The 25,723-nt window shown below is 40.3% G+C and overlaps 1 protein-coding gene across 1 annotated transcript; it reads left to right on the top strand.

Annotated features, from left to right (window-relative positions):
• Positions 1–1,365: 1,365 nt before the first annotated feature.
• On the top strand, positions 1,366–25,488 carry AMD1 (adenosylmethionine decarboxylase 1). Its single transcript, XM_058566458.1, has 9 exons — positions 1,366–1,795; positions 18,097–18,183; positions 19,174–19,300; positions 20,345–20,447; positions 21,576–21,618; positions 21,722–21,866; positions 21,988–22,080; positions 22,164–22,319; positions 23,253–25,488. Exons 1-9 carry the CDS (start codon positions 1,686–1,688, stop codon positions 23,391–23,393), a joined length of 1,005 nt encoding a protein of 334 aa, XP_058422441.1. The 5' UTR covers positions 1,366–1,685; the 3' UTR covers positions 23,394–25,488.
• Positions 25,489–25,723: the final 235 nt, after the last annotated feature.

Raw genomic sequence — 25,723 nt, 5'->3', positions numbered from 1 at the left:
CACACCGGGGATCCGAACCTGTGAACCCTGAGCCACCAAAGCAGAGCGAGGCACTTGAGCTGCTGAGCCACTGGGCAGGCCCCAAACCGTGTCTTTTTTATTAGGTTTTTCATGCTTACAACATCATCTTGTCTCACTTTTAGTTGAGGAAAGTCTAAGGGATGATAAGGAAAAGTCTTTTGTCTTGTGATAATTGTAATTTTTATGTCAGGTTGGGGTTTTTTCTTCTATATTTCTGAGTAAACGTCATAACTTTGTTACCACATTTTTGCCACCTTAGGTTAAACTGACTACGACTTGACAACTATTTTACACTTTACGTTCATTACCGAAATATTAGACTCATGGTTCTTTAAGCCACCACTAGTGATAGCTCTGGATCCCTGTGATATTAACTTCCATGTAAATTCTGAAGCACGTGAGATGATAGCACTGTAAATTTTGGGGGGGGGGGCTTTCAGTTAGTTTATCAGTTTGAGAAAATTCAAAGAAAAATATTATCAAACAATTTCAGATTACGTTTAATAAATCAGTTTCTAGAAATAGTTTTGCAGAATAAATTCCCACCAGTTGACCTAATGGAGTACGGAGTTGCCAGTTCTTCAGGGCAGCTGCCGCGCTCGGCCAACTCCGAGGCTTGGCGAGCCACATGGTGCGAGGTAGGTAGAGCCGGAGCCCTCCGCGGCTGGGCGCCACGTTGCTTTTTCCCTTTTTAAATAGGGACACAACGCTTCTGGCTATTGTGTAAACGGGTCGAGAACTGCGTCCTTTCGCACATCAGCTAAGGCGTGAGCAGAATTAACGCGCCTTCTAATCCGACCCTCGGCAACATGTGTGTCCATGCACAGAAATGTTGACTTTTAATGCCTGGCTTCGTTCGCCTTGGGGAGACACACTTTAGAAAATGGCCAAGTAGCCCGGCGATCGCGGTGAACTGCACAGGATCAAAACCACCACGCCAGCCCAGCAGTGGCCACCGCCCCCGCCGAACCCCGCCAACCCTCCAAAGGACCCACCCATGTCCTCTGCTAACCAGTTGTTTTATGCAGCTCTGCACAGCCTTTCCCTACTCCGTTCCCGCTCTTCCCACCCACTCTGCATTCGACTCTCGGCTCCTAGTACCCAGCCGGACAACACAGCGCCGTCTCCCGCCCAGGGGACAGCGCGAACCTGAACCGCACAGTGGCGGGCAGCTCCCCGCGCTCCCTGCAGGCCGACGGCCAGCCAGCCGCCACTCGGCGCCTGGTGATTGACAGGGGGCTGCAGCAATGGGCCGCAGGGGCGGGAGGCTGCGTCACTTCCTGGCCTTTCGGCGGAGATGGGCTATATAAGGTCGGTGCTCACGCAGCGCCCTCGCTTCCACAGTATGGCCGGCGACATTAGCTAGCGCTCGCTCTACTCTCTCTAACGGGGAAACAGCGGACTACAAGAGACTGAACTGTATCTGCCTCTATTTCCAACAGACTCACGTTCAACTTTCGCTCACAACAAAAAAAAAGCCGGGAAAATTTTATTAATCCTTTTTTTTAAAAAAAAGTTAATATAAAATTATAGCAAAAAAAAAAAGGAACCTGAACTTTAGTAACACAGCTGGAACAATCCGCAGCGGCGGCGGCAGCGGCGGGAGAAGAGATTTAATTTAGTTGATTTTCTGTGGTTGTTGGTTGTTCGCTAGTCTCACGGTGATGGAAGCTGCACATTTTTTCGAAGGGACCGAGAAGCTGCTGGAGGTTTGGTTCTCCAGGCAGCAACCCGACGCCAACCAAGGATCTGGGGATCTCCGCACCATCCCAAGGTGAGTGCTCGGGGCTCTCGCCCACACTCGAGTCTGGGGGCTGTGGCCGCCTGGCAGGGACCAGCCACGGGCGGGGTCGGGGGCCGGGTTCCCGCAGCCTTCAGGTGGGGCAGGTCCGCGGGCGGGGTCTTGTCGGCTGCTGTGGAGGGGGCCCGGGGGCCGCGGGGAGCGGCCGCGTCCACGCGGGGCCCGAGCCGGCTTCTCCCGCCGCCGTTGCCGGGCCGGGCGCCGCCCGGGGGGAGGGGAGGAGGCCCGCGGCTCCGCGTGCTCAGGTAACGCGTGCGGGGCGGCGGGCGGCGCCGTTCGGGGGGTCGGGCGGCCCGCGCCTCCCGACTTTCCCCTCCGGACTTCGCGGTCCGGGACCCGGGTAGGGGGCCGCGCGTGCCCCCTCCCGGCAGGTGTGGCTCGGCGGGCTTAGTCAGGCGCTAATTCGGGCGTGCCCGCCGCGCGGAGCGGAGGAGGGAGGGAGCGGGGCTGGAGCCGGCCTCGTTCTCGCCGCCTGCGCCGGAGGAGGGGGCCCTGCGGCCGGGGCTCCGGGGCTGGGAGCAGGCCTCCCGCCCGCGGTCCGCGCTGGCAGCATGTGGCGCTGGGCTGGCGGGGATTGGGCGGGAGCGCTGGTGTCGCAGTGGCTGGGCCCCACCGCCGCCCGAGCGCGCCCTGCACCAAAGCCGTCTCGGGGTGGCCCCGGGCGACAGCGCGGAGCCCGCCGAGGCTCGTCCCCGGGTCTCCTGACCTTGGGCTGTGTAACCTGTTAGGGAGTCGGCGGGGTCCGGGCGAGGGGCGGGGTGGAGTAAGGTTTGCCTGCATGGACGGGCTGGAGGCCCGGCGGGCCCGGGACATAATACCTTTAATGCCTAAGCCTGCAAAGGCATCTGGGGCCCCAGCCTCCCTCCCGGCAGTCACGCGAGAGAGCCGCGCTGCCCGCGCAGAGGAGGCGAGGGCGTCCGGTGCTCTCGGGAAATGCAGCGCCGGCGACTGCCGAGGGCTCCGGGCCTGTGCCCCGCGGCGCTCACGCCGCAGCCGCCCCTCGCCTTCCTCGGCTCCGCGGCGCACGAGTGCGGCGATCGCGGCGGTGCGGCGCACGACCCGGCGCGGCCGCTTCATTGAGCGGCGACGACCAATGAGCTCCCGGGCCCGGTCGGGAGCCTGGCCCAGGGTGTGGGCCAATGGGCGTTTCAGGAATGTTGGCTGCGCTCGCCGCCGTCCCGGACAAAAAGCGACTGGAGAAGGGAATCCAGGCGGACACGTGCTGCCGGGACTTTAAGGCAGTATTTCTTGAGGGGTTCTCCTCTAGAAAAACGTAATCGAGTTAGCCAAAATGTCACAGGTCTCATTTTTCAAGCTTTGTGCGACACTGTGTGTCTCGTATAGCCCTTTACTATGTGCAAGGCTCAGTTCTGGCACTTTATATGTATATTATAGGAAGCAGTTACTTTTTTTATAAATATGCAGAAGCTTAGTATTTCCTCCATTTCACGGATGGGAAAACTCCCTGGTGTTGGTAATATGCCTTGGGTAAAACGATTGTGATCGGATAATCTAGAAAATCTTGTCAAGAACTAACGAGTAAGAACTGCCTTATAAAATGAATAAGAACTTGTTTTGCCCTGGGTCTTTAAATATTTTGAAGCTTTATTTGTAAGCACACGTTTTTAGTGAAAAAAGGATTTTTCCTCCCTAAGTTCTTGGGCAAAAATGCCAGAATTTAAGCTTGGGGTTTTTTTGGTTGTTAAGAGTTCCCTGAGTCAAGGAGGAGAGAAAGGCTTACAAAAGGGCAGCTTGCTTGCTTAACATGTTTAAGAACCACTTTTCCTTTGTACTTTCATCACCTGAAATTGTTTTACTGCTTCACTGTGGCTCTTAAAATGATGAAAAATTAAACCTTCAGGAACAGAATATTTTGTCAAGTTCGTGATTTAGTGCGGTACAGTTTATAGACATTTAAGATTCGTTAAGCCACTATTTTGAGAGTTTACTACCACATTTCAGCTGTTGTCAATACAGCGAGTAAGAACTGGATTTAACTAGAGGTCCATTGGTAACCTTCATAGGAACATTTTTCAGTGATCTGTCAGGCAAGGATGGGCTGGTTAGGTTATTTACTAGAAGGTAAGTACCTGAAAATAGTAGATGCTTAATAAGTCACCTAAAATGAATGGCCTTGCAAGAGGGAATCATTGGAGTCTGGTCTCTGAGGAGAATGGGGTGCGGGCCTCAGCAACCACAGAAAGATTATCAGTCATCTAGAAGAGTAATGCATAACGGAGTGGTTAAGTGCATGGCCTCTGGAATGTCTAGATTTAAATTCAAGTGGTATGTAATAGCTGGCTGTGTGATGGTTCCTCATCTCTAAAATGGAGACAGCAGTGGTACCTACTTAATAGGGTAGCTGGAAGGATTAAGTGGGTTAATATATGTACAGTAATACTCTTAAGTGTTATCGTCATCTTTGTTTTTGTGTCTTTGCCCTCAAGGACAAAATCTTTTTATCTTTTCCCTTTTTTTTTTTTAAGCAAACAAGGCTGGAGAAGAAAGTATATCAGGTTGTAGTCTAAAAGGTGACACACTAAAGGGTGCTGTAGCAATTTGACGCATTTTTATTCAGGTAGAGGAGTGTCACTGGTGAGTTCTAGATTGCTCTATTATATTAATTTTTCGATGGAATAATCAGTCTTTAGTAGCTTTGTATTTATTTAATGATGTAAAAATTTGAAAGCCTAAAAGTTCTTGCTTGTCCTTGCCTCACATCCCCTCCCTCAGTAATCCCATTAAAATGTAAATAGACTAAAGGTCATAGTTAAGATATTAACAGACTGAATTAAAATGAACAATTACAATTTATACTGTTTAGAAGTGTTCATAAAACCTAAGGACGTGGAAAGGGTTGAGATTGAGAAGGTACAAATGTCCTAGGAGGGCATCACTACAGGTGCTAAAGAGATTAAAAAGATAACAAGGATATCGTGGGAAAACTAGAAAAATACCTTTCCACTATTGATGCAAGAAGAAATAGAAAATCTAAATAGTCCTGTAACCATTACATAAATTGAATTAGTCATTAATCATCCCATAAAGAAAACTCTAGGCCCAGATGGTTTCTCTGGAGTATTCTCTCTAACTTTCGAGGAAGAAATAATTCCAACCTTTTCCACATATTCTAATAGTAAATAGAGAGGGAACACACTTCTCAGCTCATTTTTGGATTTGCGTAATTTTGATATCAAACTCTGGCAGGATGTGAAGGAACCAGAATTTTCATGCACTGCTGATGGAAATGGAAAACAGTACAACCACTTCGGAAAATGGTTTGGCAGTTTCTTAAGTTAAATATACATCTTGTCATATGATCCAGCCAATCCACTCGTGTATTTACCCATAAGAATGGGAAATATATGTCCATAAAAAGACTTTTACATGAACGTTCATAACAGCTTTATTTGTAATAGCCCCAAAACTGGAAACAAATCTCTATTAACAGGCAAATGGATAAACAAATTTTTGATATATCCATACAATAGAATACTAGTCGGTAATAAAAAGAACTGGTATTGATAGATACATGCAACAAATAATTGTGCTGGAGTGAAAAAATAAGCCATACAAAAAGTACTATACTGTAAGATTTCATTTCTATAAAACTCTAGAAAATACATGCTAATCTGACAGGCAGATCAGTGGTTGCTGGAGGATGGGAGTAAAGGGAAGGGTGGATTACAAAGAGGCATGAGTGACCTTTTGGGGATGATGGAGGTGGTCACTATCTTTTGGTGATAGTTTCATAGGTATATGTTTATGTCAAAAATCTTGTAGATAAAATGTAAATGAAAAGAGTAGAATTTGAAGTTCTATAGCACAGATGAAAATACATGGGTGCATGCCTCCAATGAACAGAATCTGATCATTTTTGCATAGTAACTTCATCTTTTCAGTGATTCCCACCTTATATATGGCTGAATTGCCTTGCTGATAGAAATAATTAATCTAGCCATTGTTGGCATATGTGTTGTATTTACTGCTACAAACTAAAGGATATGTAAGCCCACCCCCTCGCATGTATGTGAACCTATCAATTAACATCTGTTCTAAATCACCTTAGAGCATTGTATGCCGGAATAACAGATGGATATGAATTGGAGAATTTTGAAAGCTGCTGAAATGATTTTAGAGAAAAGCTGCTATCATCAGGTGTATGGATCAAAAAATATTTAATTGAAAGCAGTGTGGGGTTTGAAGAATTTGTAATTATTCCGAAGACTTGAACCAGGAGAAGAAAACTAGGGTTATTTTGAAGGACATATTCAGCAGAGTTTGAGGACTTGGTAATCTACCAAAGAAAAAAGTATGGTATGCAAAATCTGGCTATTAGTAAAACAGCTGATCTTACGAATACAGATATTTTGGTTTGTTTTTTTTTTTTAACTTTTTGTTGAAGCATAACACAAAAAGTTGTGAAAATCATAAGTACATGCCAAGTTTTCACAAACGGATGACACCCATGTAACCAGCATTCAAATCTAAGGAAAGTAACTAGTGCTAGCTAGAATTCCCCTTTGTACCTCCTTCCAATTACTGTCCTCTCCCCGCCCCACCTAGAGGAACCACTATCCTGACTTCTAATACCACCATAGATTAGCTTTCCCTGATTCTGAACTTTATATAACATGGAATCATTTAGTATGCATTACGTAAGACCTCCTTTAGTCAATATTATGTTTGAGGTTTTGTAGTTCATTCTCATTGGTGTATAGTATTTTGTGTCAATATACCACAGTTTATCCACTCTACTGTTAATGGGTATTTGAGTAGTTTCCAGTTTGCTGATACAAATACATTGCTATGAACACTGTTGTACATGTCTTTTAGTGAACAATATGTATGCATTTTTCTGTTAGATAGACATACACCTAGGAGTGGAATTAAGTCGTAGGGTATGCATATATCTAGCATGAGGGTTCCAGTTGCTCCGTATCTTCATCCAACGCTTAATGTTATTCTTTTTAATTTTAGCTGTTGTGGGTATATAGCAGTATATATTTCCCATCAGATAATGGAGTTGAGCATCGTTTCATATCTTTATTTGCCATTTGGATATTTTTTGTGAAGTACTTGTTCAGGTCTACTTACCTATTTTTCTTTTTCTTTTTTTTTTTTTTTTTTTTGAGGAAGATCAGCCCTGAGCTAACATCTATTGCCAATCCTCCTCCTTTTTTTTTTCCCTTTTTCTCCCCAAACCCACTGTAGAGAGTTATATGTCATAGTTGCACATCCTTCTAGTTGCTGTATGTGGGATGCCACCTCAGCATGGCCGGACAAGCGGTGCATCGGTGCATGCCTGGGATCCGAACCTGGGCCGCCAGTAGCAAAGCGCGTGCACTTAACCGCTAAGCCACGGGGCGGGCCCCAGCCCCTACTTACCTATTTTTCTTTTGGGATGACTTTGCAATTTGCGGCAGTTCTTTATGTATTGTGGATGGATTCTCTGTCCAATGTGTGTACTACAAATATCTTACACGGTCTATGGCTTCCTTTTTCATTCTGTCAATATCTTTAGAAACAGAAGTTCATAATTTTAATGTAGTCTAATTTATCGGTATTTCCCTTTTAATCGTTAGCAGTTTTTGTATCCTGCTTAAGGTCTTTGCTCATCCTAAGGTGATGAAGATATTCTTTTTTTTCTCCTAAACTTTGTTTTACTTTTCATATTTAGATCTTCAATCCATCTGGAATTGAATTCTTTTTTTTTAATATGGTATGAGGGAATAGAATGCACTTGATGCAAAATTGGCTAACCTTTCCAAGCTTTAACTTCAAGTCAAGCTGGAACCCTTTCTGAAGGTTCAACCTTTCCTATTAAACATTTCCCACCCTCCTGTAGGCCATTTAGTGGAGTTTATTTTGAGTGTAATCTGAACAAATTACATAATATTGAGAATCTCTCTTACTTGATTTTTCAAGGGAGACAAAAGGAGCACATTATATAGTTTTTGTTTTTAGGAAGGAAAATCGTGTCTGGTATGGCTTGGGTTAAAGAAGACTGATTAACAGGGTCGGCCCCGTGGCTTAGCGGTTAAGTGCAGCAGCAGAGCATGCGCACTTAACTGCTAAGCCACGGGGCCGGCCCAATGTTGTGCTATTCTTTCTCTTCTTCCCTCAAATTTTATAAGCTAAAATATAATTTTCAGTAAAGGACTGGGGGCAGTTGCAAAGATAGATAGTAAATCACACCTCAGCGTTAGCTTTCTCAGAACTCCTGCCTCACCTGACTACATCATTGCACAGTATTGGAGTATCAGTAATTTACATTGAAGGAATTTACAACTCATTGCCAAAAAACCTTTTAGTGTAAATGTTTTGGAGTAGAAAAGCTTCCCATTGAATTAAGCTTCTCATTACATTCCTCACAACAGTTTCAAAAAAGTTGGAACTGCTGTCTCCAAACTACCTTTGCTTAAGAAGTACACATTGAAAGTAATAATCAACTCAACCTTGCAGAAGTTATACTGTTTGTGATTTAAATTTGGGGTAAACATTTGAGATGGAGAACTTAATCCTGTGATTATAATTAGCAGTGCATTCTGGGTTGATTTCTTTGAACAAAAGGGGGAAGGCTTAAATCCCTGGATATCTGAATTAACTGCCCTGGGAAGGCCTCTTCAGAATTTAACTTGTGGTCAGCCTAGGCTTTGCTGAAGAATAATGTTATGTTTTAGGATGCTTTTGATCCAAAGACTACTACCTTGCGTAAGTTGTAGAGGTCTGAAGATAATGTGGTAAGGAGAGTCTCTGAAACAGGCAGGTCAGGCTGTTAGCAAAGGTCACAGTTGAGGGAAGCTTCAAATAGTTGTGGCTTTGGGGGCAAACCAGCGATTTTTACTCTGAGAAAGTACTCCATTAGAGGAACCTAATCACGTGGAGGCCCTGTGGCACATTTCGAGGTACCATCTGCAGAGTGTTTGACCTACTGGACCTGAGAGGGTAGAATTCAACTCAGCTCTTCAGGCGATAAGAGGGAAACCCTGCTCTAAAGGGTTTTTTCCACTTGCCAGCAGCCTTCTGTTCTCCCAGTCATTCACTCTTTTTAAATTGCGGTAAAAAAAAAATCTAACATTAAATTTACTATTTTACCCATTTTTAAGTGTATAATTTCAGTATTGTTAAGAATATTCACATTGTTGTGCAACAGATCTCTAGAACTTCTTCATCTTGCAAAACTGAAACTATACCCATTAAACACTAATTTCCCCTGTCTCTCCCCCCAGCCCTTGGCCACCACCTTTCTGTTTTCTCTATGTTTTTTGACTACTTTAGATATGTCATATGAGTATATGAGTACCTCATATAAGTGGAATCACACAGTATTTGTCCTTTTGTGACTGGCTTATTTCACTTAGCATAATGTCCTCAAGATTCATCCATGTTGTAGTATGTATGTGCATTTTCTTATCCATTAATCCCTTGATGGACATTTGGGTTCCTTCCACCTCTTGACAGTTGTGAATAACAGTGAACATGGATGTGCAAATATCTCTTCCAGATCCTGTTTTGAATTCTTTTGGATATATACCCAGAAGTGGGATTGTTGGATCATATGGTAATTCTGTTTTTAAGTTTTTGAGGAATATCTATCTGTTTTCCATAATGGCTGCACCATTTTCATTCCCACCAACAGTGCACAAGTGTTAGAATTTCTCGACATCCTTGCCAACATTTGTTATTTTTTGATAGTAAATAATCTAGTGAATATGAGGTGGTATGTCGCAGTTTTGATTGGCATTTCTTTTATAATTAGTGATGTTGAGAATCTTTTCATATCCTTGTTGGCCATTTGTATATCTTTGGAGAATTGTCTATTCAAGTCCGTTGCCATTTTTTAGTTGGGTTATTTTTGTTTTAGTAGTTCCTTATATATTCTGAATATTAACCTTTTATCAGATGATTTGCAAATATTTTCTCCCACTCTGTAAGTTGTCTTTTCACTCTGTTGAGTGTTATCCTATGATGCGTGAAAATTAAATTTGATATAGTACCATTTGTCTATTTTTGCTTTTGTTGCCTGTGCATTTTGTCATATCCAAAAAAGCATTGCCAAATCCAACGTCTTGAAGCTTTTCCCTGTGTTTTAGGAGTTTTAGTTTTAGGTCTTAATTTAGGTCTTTAATCCATTTTGAGTTCATTTTGGTGTATGGTATGTGGTGAGGGTCCAGCTTCCTTCTTTTGTGTAGATACCCGGTTTTCCCAGCACCCTTTGATGAAGAGACTGTCCTTTCCCAATTGTGTAGTCTTGGCATTTTTGTCAAAGGTTATTTGATCTGAGGTGTGTACTTTTTAAATTACTTTTTGCATTAAAAAATGTAGTTGATTGGCCATTTTAAGTGTTATTGAATCAGATGATGTATTATTAGACCACTAGACTCTTTTTTGTGTGTGTGAGGAAGATTAGCCCTGGGCTAACATCCATGCCCATCTTCCTCTACTTCGCCACAGCGTGGCTTGACAAGTGGTGAGTAGGTCCGCGCCCGGGATCCAAACCTGTGAACCCTGGGCTGCCAAAGGAGCATGCAAACTTAACTGCTATGCACCAGGCCAGCCGCTAGACCACAGACTCTTTAAGAAAACTTTAAATATAAATTACGGCATGCCATTAATGTTTTGTTTTTCAGGTATAGTAACTAACATTAATGATTCAGTCCATTTACTGTCATTTCTAAAGAGCGTAGTATCTCTTTGGGATCATTTATCGTGACCTGATAGTATTTTTAGTATTTTAAATACCTACTTTTTAAGTTAATTAGGGTTTCTCAACCTCAGCACTGTTGACTTTTCTGGCCAGATAATTTTGTATTGTGGGTAACAGTCATGTTCTGTATATGGTTTAGTAGCATCCCTGGTTTCTACCCGCTACACACCAGCACCACCACAACCCCCAGTTTGACAACCAAAAATATCTCCAAATATTGCCAAACGTTTCCCGGGTGGCAAAAACATCCCCTCGTCTACCACTGAGTTAGACCAATGAGGAGTTGGCGACATTTAAATAAAGAAAAAGTAATTCAAATCAGGAGATATTTTGGTTTACCTGTGAATTTCTTTGCGTTTTATAAGCACCTAACAATTGTGTAACACTTTTTAATACCTTTTACAATATTTTCTGATCACTAAATCAGTATTATGTGATTCTGTAATATGAACACATCCCCAAATTGCCTTTATTCTGCTTCATATCAGTTTATGATTTATTTTGTGTGTGTGTGTGTGAGGAATATCAGCCCTGAGCTAACATCTATTTTTTTCCCCCTTTTTTTTCCCCCAAAGCCTCAGTAGATAGTTGTATGTCATAGTTGCACATCCTTCTAGTTGCTGTATGTGGGACGCGGCCTCAGCATGACCGGAGAAGCGGTGCGTCGGTGCGCGCCCGGAATCCGAACCCGGGCCGCCAGTAGTGGAGCGCGCACACTTAACCGCTAAGCCACAGGGCCAGCCCAGTTTATGATTTATTGAATTCATCTATGTTTAAAACTTAAGAAAAATAGCAAGGATTGCCAAAAAGACCAATTTTGTAAATTAGTTTATAGTATAGACTAGCGGTTCTCAGGGTAAATGTTAATGTGTTTGGGAACAAAGCACAGACACCTTCCACCATCATTACTGAGCCTGCTGTGACATTCTAACTTGATACTGTCTCCTTTTGAAATCACAAATATGTAATTGAGAAAAATGTCTCAGTCAACTGTATGAAGTACTTTGTTCTTTTCATCATTAAATTTGGACACAAAGCGGGGCACTGAAAAAACCTTTCCTCTAAAACAGGAGTCAGCAAACAGTCTATTAAGGGGCAGAGAGTAAATTTTAAAATTTGCAAGGCAGACAGTCCGCTGTAACTACACAGCTCTGCCCTTCTAGGGAGAAAGCAACCATAGACAATACATATACAAGGGAATGGGTGTGGCTAGGATCCAATAAAGCTTTATTTACAAAAGGAGGCTTATTTTCCCCACAGAAATGTGATAAAATAAAACTTGCTGAAATTCTCAGCTGTATTGGTGTTTGTTTTTCACCTTTCTCTTAGCATCGTATTGACTTAGTTTTATTTCTCTGTCGCATCTTTCTTGCCCCTTGATTAATTATTTTTTTGAGCCTGGCACCTCTCTTAAGATTATATCTTTATAATCACTTGGTTGATAGACCATCCAACTGTGTTTGTCTTAGGATGTTTCAAGGCAATTGGCTTTTTGTGTGTGTGTGTGTGTGTGTGTGAGGAAGATCAGCCCTGAGCTAACATTCATGCCAATCCTCCTCTTTTTGCTGAGGAACACCGGCCCTAAGCTAACATCTATTGCCAATCCTCCTCCTTTTTTTCCCCTTTTTCTCCCCAAAGCCCCCCAGTAGATAGTTGTATGTCATTGTTGCACATCCTTCTAGTTGCTATATGTCGGACGCTGCCACAGCATGGCCTAACAAGCAGTGCGTCAGTGCACACCCGGGATCCGAACCCTGGGCCCCCAGTAGCAGTGTGCGCATTTAACCGCTAAGTCACGGGCCCAGCCCCCGGCAATTGCTTTCTTTCATACTGTGACTTTGAAAAAATAGTGACTACTTGAGGGTTTCTGTTAGGAATAGTTAACTAATGATAAATGAACATAAGACTATTCTGGTTTCCAACAAGATGGGATAAGCACTCTACTCTGTCTCTTACTAAATGCAACTAAAAACCCTGGACGGAATGCATGGAGCAACTGTCTGCGTACTCTGAAAAGTAAATGTTAGCAGATGAATGGGAGAGGGAAACCAGAACTCAAAATACCACTGAAAGCAGCCATGATTTCCTGTTTCTTTTTTTCTCTGATATCTTCTGGGCTGGTCTCAAAGGCTGCCAGAAACCCAGAACTGCACACTAGGTGCAGACCAGAGCTCTAAGAGAGGTCCTCTTTTTCTGGTCTGCAGAGAGGGAGTGCGGAAAATCTTTTTTGTTTTGTTGCTTGGCTTTTTTTTCTGTTCCCTCCTGCCACTGCTCAGTAGCAGTTTTGATGGCCAGGCAGATAGATGCCTAAAATTGCAAGAGCGATTTGACCAGAGGAACTGTGGTCCCAAGAGTGAAGAACATCAGGGATATCGATGTTATTCTTTGCCCTCTTTGTTGTCTGTCCATTTGGCCCCAGAGGGAGAGACAGTCACAGGCAGCCTGCTGCAGTGGAGAAACTAAAGCCTTGGATGTCTACTAGAGGACCAAGAAGGCCCCCAGCCCCTGAGCCAGAGATTGTTTGAGAAGTTATGGAGAGGAGAGAGGTGAAGAAAGTGATCCCACAAAGATTTATATGAACACCCCTGAGCTACCCATGTATGGATCGGACCCTAAACAGCATATCAAAGGCTTTGAAAACTGATAGATCACCTCCCAGTCCCACCTGGCCACTGGATGGCACATAAGAATCTTGGACGTAGCTGAATACCATGGCAAAGGCTTTCATAAGTAAACTGAAACCACAACGTGATCCATAGAAGTTGGATAATAACTTGAAGACTGAACTTAACCAGTTGCAATTCCCTGCTAAAACAATTTTTAAAAATCAACATGCTCCTATTCCTATATATACACAATGGAATACTACTCAGCCATAAGAAACGATGAAATCCAGCCATTTGTGACAACATGGATGGACATTGAGGGTATTATGCAAAGTGAAATAAGTCAAAGGGAGAAGGTCAAATACCCTATGATCTCACTCATTAAGTAATAGATAATAACAACAAACAAACACATAGAGACAGAGATTGGATTGGTGGTTACCAGAGGGGAAGAGGGGAGGGAGGAGGGCAAAAGGGATAATTAGGCACATGTGTGTGGTGATGGGTTGTAACTAGTATTTGGGTGGTTGAACATGAGAACATGATATAATCGATGCAGGAGCAGAAGTATAATGATGTACACCTGAAATTTATACAATGTTATAAACCGATGTTACCGCAATAAACACAAAAAATAAAAATCAACATGCTCTATAGGATTTAAAGAAGATTTAAAGTTATATAACATGATCAAAATGTCCAGGATACAATCATAAATTACTCATCATACAAATAACCAGGAAATTCTCGGGATCTCTCAAAGGAAAAGACAGTCAACAGGCACCAACTTGAGGTGATGCAGATCAAGATTTAAAAGCAGCTATCATAACCATTCTATAAGAAAAGTGATCACTCTGAAAATGAAAGTCCTAGCAGAGAAGTAGAAGATGGAACTTAAAAATATAAAAACTGGTGTAAAAAGTTTACTGGATAGGCTTTAGTACAATAGAGATGATGGGAGAGTGAATGAACTTGAAGGTAGGTCAGTAGGAATTATCCAGTCTGAACAACAGAGAGAAGAAAGATTGGGGGAGAAAATGAACAGAACCTGAGAGACCAGTGGGACAAGCCAAACAGTTTAACATTTTGTGTCAGCACATGCCCAGAAAGAGAAGAGAGTGCTGCAGAAAAAGTACTTGAGAAAATAATCCACGTCTAGGTTCATTATAATGAATGGGTTCTATAAAACTAAGTTGTTTAGCAGTGAAATGAGTAAGCTTCATTTATGTGTACATTAAAATAAGATGGCATTTCAAGTAGAATATATAATATATCCATAGTTGGTTCACAGGATAATTCTGTTAAATGAATCTTTGTCTGTCTTTTCAAGAACTTGCATCTAAATACCTGAGCTGTTATGGCGACAAACTTAAAAAACAGTAAAGGATCACGTAACAGTAATTTTAGATTTTAAAAATTTAAGGCTATTTGTGGGTTTCTAGCAAGTCTGTAAGAACCTAATCAGAATAATTATTTATTGTAATTATTCAACAACTATTCAAATATTCAGGACCTGTTATGAACGAACTGGGTTAGGCACTAGGGATAGAAATAATAAAACACACAGTCCCTAACAACATGGAATGACTAGTGAGATTGACATGAATACCAAAATAGCCACACAAATAAAATACTTTGGTAAGCCTTCTGAGTTTTAAAACCTTTTAGTAACAGATTTGACCTGGCGGGGTAGTGAGGTGACTTTTGAGCTAGAAGAAGGGGGCTGGGGACGAGGGTTCTGGGTAGGGTGAAATCATTCCAGCAGTACTCAGAACAGTCACGGGTTACATATGTTGTCCCAGCATAATTATAATGTTCCTTTTACCCTCAAGTGGGCTTGATTTGGATGGACAAGTTTATGGTGCCCTATTTCTAGGAAGAGAGGATAGTTTGTAGAAAAGCCTGGTGTGACTGAAGTATAGAAAATGGAGATAGATTTAGTTATCCGTGTATCTGTGAATGTATGCTTTATTTATTTCGATTGTTCTTCTGGTTCGTTATCTTTATATTATAAAACTTGTCTGAGTCAGATGAGAACGGGGATACCAGGAAATTAGATTAGATAATAGAGTAGAAGGTTAGATAATGATTTATTCTCTAAAGAGAGTAAAACAGGATCTTTCTGAAATAAGGGACACCAGGTACTGTTGAGGGGTAGAGTCACTATGAAAACAAAGGTTAAAGCTTACACTGCAAGAGAGATCCCTAGCCCTTTAAGCTCTTTTGCCTACCAGACATCTTAATGCTCTCCAGCAAAAGAATGGAATATTTGGGTAATCTGACCTGGCCAGGAAAGAACTAAAAAATACTGACATGAGGGAGTTCCCCAGCGAAACAGCTCCGAGTGCCCTACGTTGAGGCCCACAATAAACAAGCCCCATCCATGGGCGTAGACTTTCTGATTAGCTAAGTCTTAGTACCCTATTCTTGGCCAAGAATCGCATACAAGAAATGTGGAAAAGAGACAGTTGGAGAACATCTGAGGATAAATGCAGATTAGTGCATAGAAAACAGAAGCAAATGGAAAAGCAAGATAGGTTTTAAATCCAGAGAAAACAAAAGTTTTACAGGAAAGAAAAAGTTAATATTATATCATCTAGCTCAGCCATGGAAAATGTTTAAAAAGCCTTAACATAAATAGTGAATATAACTGAGAAGGGGTGATAGGAGAGGATTCATTCAGTATGTCAAGTGGGCGGAAAAGAATATTTGCACAAGTGCTGAATTCTAGTGGGAAGTCAGTGGGCAATGATATTAGCAGGTAGCATTATTGAAAGAAAGGTCTGAATCAGATAAGCTCTGAAGAGGCCCCTGTGCTCCAAAATTTTACTTAATGCTTCTAATATTTAAAATGGGTATTATTATTTACCTTCCTATTCAGTATTTGAATTCTTATTATCCAGTAGGTAAATTTTGTATGCATCATGTAATTGAATCTTAACAGTCATGTGAAGTAGGTTTTATTACCCACCAGGTAACCAAGCCAGGGGTAACTGCAAGGAATATCACAAAGCAGAAAAGTTAATAGCTTTGGTAAGAGCCCCATGTTTAAAGCATATTATTTGTGGAATTGAAATACCATGGGTTCTGAAATGTTGTTTGTACATTAGTGAACTTTGAGTCTTAGAAATATGAAACTTACAGCCACTGCTTGGCTACCTAAAATACGAGGGTTAAAACAATCTATAAATTTGTTTTACTCAGAGCTAGGTCTTAATTGCAAATTTTCTTCCCCTAAACAATAAATTGTACCATTTTTTTAAATTTGAAACAAACTGCAAAAACATGGCCCAGTCTAATGTGTATTTTTTCTTTATATAAACAATGATTAGCCTCTTTTAAAAAGAGAGCTAATTGTTAGCGCTTTTTTTTTTTTTTTTTTTGTGAGGAAGGTCAGCCCTGAGCTAACATCTGTTGCCAGTCCTCCTCTTTTTTGCCGAGGAAGATTGGCCAACATCCATGCCTATCTTCCTCCACTTTATATGGGACGCCGCCAGAGCATGACTTGACAGGCGGTGCATCGCTGTGTGCCTGGGAATCCGGGCCTGCGAACCCTGGGCCACCAAAGCAGAGCGCGCGCACTTAACCGCTATGCCACTGGGCGGGCCCCTGTTAGCTCTTCTTAAAAATTGCTTGGTAAAGTTATGGGCAGATAGGCTCTAAAATCATTAGCAAGCCTAACTCATTTTAAGTTTTTCGGGTGGGTCTCAGTACTGTTCTGTTTAACTTATTTACCCATCTTAGGAATTATTGCCTTCTGTGATTGGTCCGACTGGGCCAGTGACAGTTTCTTTTAGCAGAATGGTGAAACAGGCATAAAATTCTAAAAGGATTCCTTGGTGCTGTGCTTGCCTTTTAATATGAAAGAATACCTGTTTTTTTGCTGGCTATGCTGTTGAGGATTTATTTCCCTTACAAAGTCTTCACTGGAAAAGAAAACGTTAAGCATAATAATGCCATTTTCTTGAGTATAGAAGAAGGACCTGCCAAATATTAAGAGCCTTAAAATGTTTCTAGCCTTTAATCTGGTAATTTTACACTCTCCCATGGAACTATTTTATGTTGTCTTTCTGTTTTATAGTGGACACACTAAGGAGAAAGCACTTCCTTAGGTCTCAGTCAGGTAAATGAAGATTAGTTTATTTAGTTATGCCCACATGCTTCCATTTTGCTGTCTATTGCCTCTACTGTAGACTTTTCACTTTGTTGAGGGAGGCATTTTCTCATCCCATTAGAGAGCTGCATAGTATTCCCAAGATCTTAATGGGTGTGCTTGTATTGTTGAATTGCCAGCCAAAAGGATTTTTCATTTTTTTTTTGATAATGCTTCTAGACTTTTAGATACCACTAGGTATTGTGATTGGCTGCCGGTTTGATACCAGAAAGTAGTATCTAAACAGTGTGAGTACCAGTTTACTCTGTCAGCCTTTTAAAGCTCTTTGCCAATCTAATTGGTGAAGGAAATTATGCTTTTTAAATTGTCATACATATAGTAAGGTTAAAAATCTGAGAATTTGATAGGGAAAAAAAGTATTTCATTTTAACTTGCATTTCTTACACTTACTAGTGAGAGGTAATGATTTTTCTTGGTTAATGGGCCTTTTGCATTTCCTCTGTATGTGGCGTTTTCATATTGTTTTGTCCATTTGTCTTTTTCTTAGTAAACTGCAAAAACGTAGTCTAATTTCCAGTTCGCTTTTTTGTTTTTCATATATAGCAAAACTTATCCATCTTCGGTGGCTATGTCAATATATTTAAACTATTTTGAAACAAAACTAAATTGTTAGTATTCATAAGAGAAGCTGGAACAAGAATGTGATAACAAATATAAAATAGGGGATCTTAATCATTGGAAAACTCATTTTAAGTGTGAGAGCTTTGTAATTTTTATGAGAGTAGGCAAGTACTGTTAGGAATTAATCATCCTTTTTTTTTTTTTTTTTTTGGTTAAATAATAGATCCGAGTGGGACATACTTTTGAAGGATGTGCAATGTTCAATCATAAGTGTGACAAAAACTGACAAGCAGGAAGCTTATGTACTCAGGTAAGTCCTGTAGAACAAATGTAAGCTAACCGATTTCACTCTGCATCATACTTTACATGTAAGGGCAAACCGTTCCTCTGGATCTTAGTTCTATTATCATTTTTGGCATAAAATAAAATGTTTACTTCAGGTGTCCCTAGGCAAGTAGCTTTTGAAGTCTTACCTAATAGCTCTTCAAGATGGTTGCCATCTTTACCTCCTTGTAGTTAGCAGGAACTATCTGTAAAGGAGCATAGAATGGCATTGTACCTTTACCCTCGACCTCATATATTAAATCCTTTTTAGTATATGCCTCTCAATATCAGAACTTCAGGGAAAGTGGAAATTAGCTTCACCATACAAATAGGAATGCTGTGTGTAAAAGAAAGCCATTCAGCCTTTTTAAAGGCACAAAGTTAATTTATTCAATCAATATATTGAATTTTTATAGCTCATATTATAATGGACATTGGGGCTACTGGATTGAATGAGGTGCATACAGCACTTGCTTTTTACTAAGCTTGTGTTTGGCATATACAGATGTTTGTCAAATGCTTATTATGTGCCAGGCCCTGAGGATATAATGGTGAGTATAAATAAACATTCCTTTCCTCATGGAGCTTATTATCTAGTGAAAGAAGTAATGAGATGGTTACAGAAGTACATGTGAGAGTGGGTGGTACAAGATGAGGTGTAAAGTATGAATTTAGTAAAGAACGTCCTAGGATAGGTGAGGTGAGGAGGAAAGTATAGTAGAAAAGAGGATTTGTGAAATGAGCTAATGTGCTTTATACATAATTCAAGGCCTGTTTCTGTGGGACTCGAGAACCTTAAATGGATTTTTGTATAATAGAAAAGGAAGAGTACTGGAGTACATTATTTGTTTCCTTGAGATCTTAACATGTAAAATTACTAGCCAGATATTTGCATAATTATAGTCCAGTAATAGATTAATTGCATCTCAGGGGTACATAAACATCATTATAATATTGTGACTTTTTTCATCTGCAGTGAGAGTAGCATGTTTGTCTCCAAGAGACGTTTCATTTTGAAGACATGTGGTACCACCCTCTTGCTGAAAGCACTGGTTCCCCTGTTGAAACTTGCTAGGGATTACAGTGGGTTTGACTCCATTCAAGTAAGTGATCAAAAAACTTGATTTAATCTTTTTTTTTTCCACATATAAATGTTAGGGTTCTGGATATGCCTAGTAAATAAATTTGTATGCTTACTGCTTCAGTTGTAATGAGTAAGGATGCTCGCACTATCGGAGAAAGAATCTTCTGCCTGTTGCTCACGAACAGCAGAAAATATAGAGGGAGCAGAGAATGAGTTGGGATAAAACTCCAATGGGAGAAAGAAATGAAGAAACCAGACATTTTCAATGGTTAACTCCTTGAGTGTGGTTACTATTAACAGTAGAAAAGCTAGGAAGAGAAGGAAAAGCAAGGAAAATGATCCAGTCTTGATAATGAAGAGTTATGTTAAAGAGCAACAATCAGTGTTGGGGTAAATTCTGATAGCAGTCAAGAATTAAGGTGTTTATACCTAAGGTATAATTGTTCTGACAAACAGATGTTGATTTTTAATATTTCAATTAGGGTAAAGGACAGCTTATCATTAGGACTTAAAACAGTTTTTGTTAATTATTGGTCCTTATAAGAAATGTAAAGCAATATGTTGTTAATTTTTTGATCACTGACTCTTTTGAAACTAAATGTACACATGTTCCCCCAAAAAAATTTTTGCTTACATGCCTATTCAAAAGCTCAGTAGAAACCACTGCTCTAGAAATAAATATACCTTGTCTCTGCAGTTGTTATGACCCCATCAGTAGATTGGGCATTTTTTAGTTTCTAGAAACTCACTGATGCAATCTACATTGTTAATGCTCTGTTCAGACCCTTCACAGCTTAAAAACAGAGTTGCCCTATATAACACTAACTCGTGGATATTGGTCTGAAACCTTGCTCTCTGACACAGTGGCCTTCATTTTTGTTGTTGGCCAGCAAAGGACTGTGTATCTATTAAGCATATTAAAGGAAAAACATTATGGTAAATGTCATTGGGGAAAATATTTGTAGAAGTAGAGTTTTGATTTTGATATGCGTATGTAGAAAATAGTTGATTTGTTTAGGAAAGGTGATAGAATTCTATGTATGAAGTTGTCTGTCTTTTTTAGAGCTTCTTTTATTCTCGTAAGAATTTCATGAAGCCTTCTCACCAAGGGTACCCACACCGGAATTTCCAGGAAGAAATAGAGTTTCTTAATGCAATTTTCCCAAGTAAGTTTAAATAAACAGTTGAAACCTATTTTCTTAAAGTTAGAGGGTATATCCTTTCAGAGATCTTTTATATATGAATGCATATGTATGCCAATATAGCACATTGTGTAGTTAAGATAAATGTATCAGTATAGCTGATTACAAATTTTAGAGTATGTCTGTGTATGCCTCAGGTCAGAGTTGAAATGATGGACAAAGAAAATGAAGGAATTGATCACCTGCCAGAAAGAGAGTTCATCTTCAACCAGCCAGTTGCTCTAATTTATATCTAAGTTAGTGGTTATGAACGCTGTGATCCCTTCTTCCAGAAAAATGCCCAATGACTTCATAAACCTGTGCTAAGACACTGGTCCGTGTTAAGAAACTCTGGTCCGGCATTCTGTACAGGAATTGAGGTGGCTTAAAAATGATCAACACAATGAGATCATAGTGTCACTTCAACCAAATTGACCAGATTTCCTTCCATCCATTTACTATGCTTTTATTTATTCCTTTTTCGGCTTCAAGGTTAGGGAATTATAAAGATAACACCCTTATATTCTAACACCTGTATTCTAGATGAGGCTGAAAACCTAGGATGATTTTAGTATCTTGGCACAAAGTCACTCACAGGCATGATTTAAAAAGAAAATCAGATTAATACCTATTGTTCTTACCCACTAAAACAAAAACTATACTAGGCTATGTCAGTGAGTGCTGAGTATAATTTAGTGTAAATATCTATCAATTGTTAATTTACTATGTTGAATAAGGCTTTGAAACAATATGGAAAGGAGGATGTATTAGACAAAATGACTTGTATTTACTTGGGAGAGTAGATAAATGGGTGACCAAATTCCATTTCCTAATGGAGTTTTAGGGGAGAGTGAGCCATAGTTTTTCTCAGCACCGTTTAGACTGACTCACTGTCTGAAGTATATCTTTAAATAACAGCCAATAAAATATTTTTTTTTAAAAGGGAGGGGGAGGATCCTGCCTACTTATAAATTGACCCACTTAAATTTCCCTTCACTGATGACATTTCTAATGGGAGGCAAGTAATATCGTCCTAGCTGTTGGAAGGCTAGGAAGAAACCATCCTATCAAATAGCTCTGTTACATTTATTTTACATTCTCCTCCCTCAACAGATGGAGCAGCATATTGTATGGGACGTATGAATTCTGACTGTTGGTATGTTGGACACAACTTCATCGATTTTTTTTTTTGTACTATATAGCATTTGTTTTAAACTGCCGATTGTCATTTTTAGAAACTATTTTTTACTTTTACATAGGTACTTGTATACTTTGGATTTCCCAGAGAGTCGGGTAATCAGTCAGCCAGATCAAACCCTGGAAATTCTGATGAGTGAGCTTGACCCAGCAGTTATGGACCAGTTCTACATGAAAGATGGTGTTACTGCAAAGGATGTCACTCGTGTAAGATTTTAAATAATAATACCTCTGGATTCTTCTGTGTGGGGACTAAATCTTTTGTTTAACTCATTCTCAGTTTGGTTTTCAAATTTGTATGTGACTCAGTCTTTTGCCATTTTTCCAGGAGAGTGGAATTCGTGACCTGATACCAGGTTCTGTCATTGATGCCACACTGTTCAATCCTTGTGGGTATTCAATGAATGGAATGAAATCGGATGTAAGTAATAATATTTTGCTTAATGATTATTTAAATATTTCAGTGTACCCTTTCCATTATTAACACAAAAACTATTTCTCTAGGGAACTTATTGGACTATTCACATCACTCCAGAACCAGAATTTTCTTATGTTAGCTTTGAAACAAACTTAAGTCAGACCTCCTATGATGACCTGATCAGGAAAGTTGTGGAAGTCTTCAAGCCAGGAAAATTTGTGACCACCCTGTTTGTAAATCAGGTAATTCCTTTTGTTATTGACCATAAAACCTCACAGGAAATAAGGATACTGAGGCATGTCATAAAATGTATTCTAAGATGGCACATACCAGTCAGATATCCAGAGGTACCACTAGTTGAAGTTATTGGTAGATGAAAAGCTTGGTGTGTTTTATTAAATGTCAGTTGGTCCTTTTTTTTTTTTTTGTGAGGAAGACCAGTTCTGAGCTAACATCTATTGCCAATCCTCCTTTTTCTCCCCCAAAGCCCCGGTAGATAATTGTATGTCACAGCTGCACATCCTTCTAGTTGCTGTATGTGGGACGCGGCCTCAGCATGGCCGGAGAAGTGGTGCGTTGGTGCCCGCCCGGGATCTGAACCCAGGCCACCAGTAGCGGAGGGCGCGCACTTAACCTCTAAGCCATGGGGCCCGCCTTTTTTTTTTTTTTTTTTTGTGAGGAGGTCAGCCCTGCGCTAACATCTGCCGATCCTCCTCTGTTTTGCTGAGGAAGACTGGCCCTGGGTGGGCTAACATCCATGCCCATCTTCCTCCACTTGATATGGGATGCCGTGCCACAGCGTGGCTTGCCAAGCAGTGTGTCAGTGCGTGCCCAGGATCCGAACTGGCGAACCCTGGGCCGCTGCAGTGGAGCGCGTGCACTTAACTGCTTGCGCCACCAGGCCGGCCCAGTTGGTCCTTGATTTATATCTAGCCCAATTGATGGGCTCCTCCTGTCTTGTCTGTTTTCCCTGTTGACAGACAGGGGAGGGTGGAGGGGGAGACTGGGACTCCATAAGATGTCCCACTCCATTCAGCCCATGAGAAGGCAGCTAAAATATTCAAATGCCGCAGTTTCATTAAGATAGTAGTCTTAAATGTTTATTGCATGACTTTTGTTTGAAAAGACTTCTGCAGATTGGAAGCACTAATGGTTAATTTCAATTTTTTCCCCAGAGTTCTAAATGTCGCACAGTGCTTTCTTCGCCCCAGAAGATTGAAGGTTTTAAACGTCTTGATTGCCAGAGTGCTATGTTCAATGATTACAATTTTGTTTTTACCAGTTTTGCTAAGAAGCAGCAACAACAGCAGAGTTGATTAAGAAAAATGAAGAAAAAACGCAAAAAGAGAACATACATAGAAGAAGGTGGTGGCTGCTTTTTAGATATTGATACCGGGGGCCATGCTTTCCATAACCACCACCTTGTAGTTGCAGAAAGCCCTAGATGTAATGATAGTGTAATCATTTTGAATTGTATGCATTATTATATCAAGGAGTTAGATATCTTGCATGAATGCTCTCTTCTGTGTTTAGGTATCCTATGCCACTCTTGCTGTGAAATTGAAGTGCATGTAGAAGAAACCTTTTACTATATGAAACTTTACAACGCTTGTGAAAACAATTCAATTTGGTTTATGCACAGTGTAATATTTCTCCAGGTATCATCCAAAATTCCCCACAGACAAGGCTTTCGTCCTCATTAGGTGTTGGCCTCAGCCTAACCATCTGGGACTGTTCTATTAAATTGCTGCCAGGATTTTGCATCCAGTTACCTCCACTTTCTAGAACGTATTCTCTTCTACTAATGTTATTGAAACCAATTTCTACTTCATACAGATGTTTTTTGCAACAGCAATTAAAATTTTTCTTCCACGAGTCAAGTCCTCTTAAGAAGATGATTGTAGTTATCCATTTTGTCTATTACTCTTAACGTTATTGCCTCCTGCACTTGTATTCCTTTAATTGATTTCATTCCTCATTATGGTGTCTCCCCTTCCAACCCCCCACCCCCCCAATAAAGCAATACACTTACACTTGGGTTTATACTAATCTTATACCCCAGAGCGGGAAGAAGGGTGGACCCTGGGCTTAATTTTCTTTTAAGGTCAAAGGAGTTTGGCCTCCTTTTTATTGGCATGGGCTCTCTTGGGAGATAATGATGAAAATAAACTTCTAGTGTTGTTTATCAAGAAAGACACATAGATTGATATTAGGGTATGCTGGCAGAACTATATGGGAACTGTGTGCCATTCTGTGCTCTCCAGTAAATGAGATTAGCTTCTTGTGAGTACCATGCCTTTACTAACGTGCTAAGTAGTTGTATAAAAGAATCGTTATCGCTAAGTGTATTAGCAAAGAGATTTAAGATAAAGGTTGTATTGGATTCAATAAGTCAGGTCAGCTCAGGTCATTCACCTTAACTTTTATTTTAGCACCCATTTCCACTAATTTCTATTGATAACACGATAAACTTTGGTTCAAAGTGGAATTGGTGTCTTTGCCATCTTGTGACTACAAGTTCTGTGACTTGAGATGGTTGTGATAGTGTTCTGACTTTATCTGTTCCTCTTACTGGTATTCCTTTCACCATGGTTTCATAGGATCAAGTGAATGGCTGCCCAGAATGAGAACTATTCTGGTTATTCATACACAGTGAAGCAGAATGCTATCCATAAAACTTAACATATAAAATTCCAGAATAGTCAGTGGGAAATGACTAGAAATACAGGCTTTCAAGAGTTGGCATCTTTTAGCTATATTTGCAAATACTGTGAGATTTAAGCAGCTGAGGAAACAGCAAAGTTGACTAAATTTTGTATTTCTTGTCCACAAAATTTTTTTATCCTTTCTGGATTGATGCAGTGATGTTTCTGTTCCTTCCGTATTTATAAATGAAACACTTTTTTTTAGTGTTTCTAAACATTAAATCTACTTGGTTTGAAATCAAGTGGTTGGAACACTTTTGACTTTTATTTTAAGCATGTTGTTGATTGAAAGTTTCATTGAAGAAGCTTTCAATCAGTGGATCAGTTTGATTCTGTAACTAGTACACAGTACCTAACGTTACAGTGCTGTTTTGAGGACCAATGCTCAAAGTGGATTTTGTTCTTGAACAGTGTCCCAGTAGATTTGATGACATTTGTTGGCTTGAGGTCTGATTTTTTTTTTTTTTTCGCTAATAGATTTAAGATTTCTACCTAATGTTGAAAAACTGCACAAATTTGTATGGAACAAAGCCTAGGAAAAAAAAAACTGTAGATTGAATAGTAATCTAAATGAATCCTAGTATGTATGCTAGAGGAGGGAAAATTTTGGTGCCATAATTTCTCTCTTCGTGGTGTTGGACTTAAATCAGTCGAAATGTATTTCTGTACCACAATTTAAGCTTCAATAAAAGTTTGCTTAATTCATTGTCTAGTGACATTCAGAAAGTTTTCTGTTGATGTATTTTTTTAATAGTATACATGACCAAATACTAGATGTCTGAAGTTTTTATAATTAATTGAGGAAATCGATATTTATTATTTTTTAAGATTTGTGAGAATATCATGAAGACATAAGATCTTTAAACTCCTGGGAGAATATCTAATTAGTTTGTATTCATATTTAAACATTTTTTGTTAGTGACTATATAACTGAAGCTCCA

The sequence above is a fragment of the Diceros bicornis genome, chromosome 23 (assembly GCF_020826845.1).
Source record: "Diceros bicornis minor isolate mBicDic1 chromosome 23, mDicBic1.mat.cur, whole genome shotgun sequence".
NCBI lineage: Eukaryota > Metazoa > Chordata > Mammalia > Perissodactyla > Rhinocerotidae > Diceros > Diceros bicornis.
Note: the sequence above shows the minus strand (reverse complement) of the source record. Positions and strands in the feature narration are given on the sequence as shown.

Coding starts and splice junctions, on each gene's coding strand:
- AMD1 (XM_058566458.1), top strand. CDS start 1,686: ATGGAAGCTGCACATTTTTTCGAAGGGACCGAGAAGCTGCTGGAGGTT. Junction 19,301..20,344: donor GTGGGTTTGACTCCATTCAA/GTAAGTGATCAA, acceptor TGTCTTTTTTAG/AGCTTCTTTTATTCTCGTAA. Junction 20,448..21,575: donor TCTTAATGCAATTTTCCCAA/GTAAGTTTAAAT, acceptor CTCCCTCAACAG/ATGGAGCAGCATATTGTATG.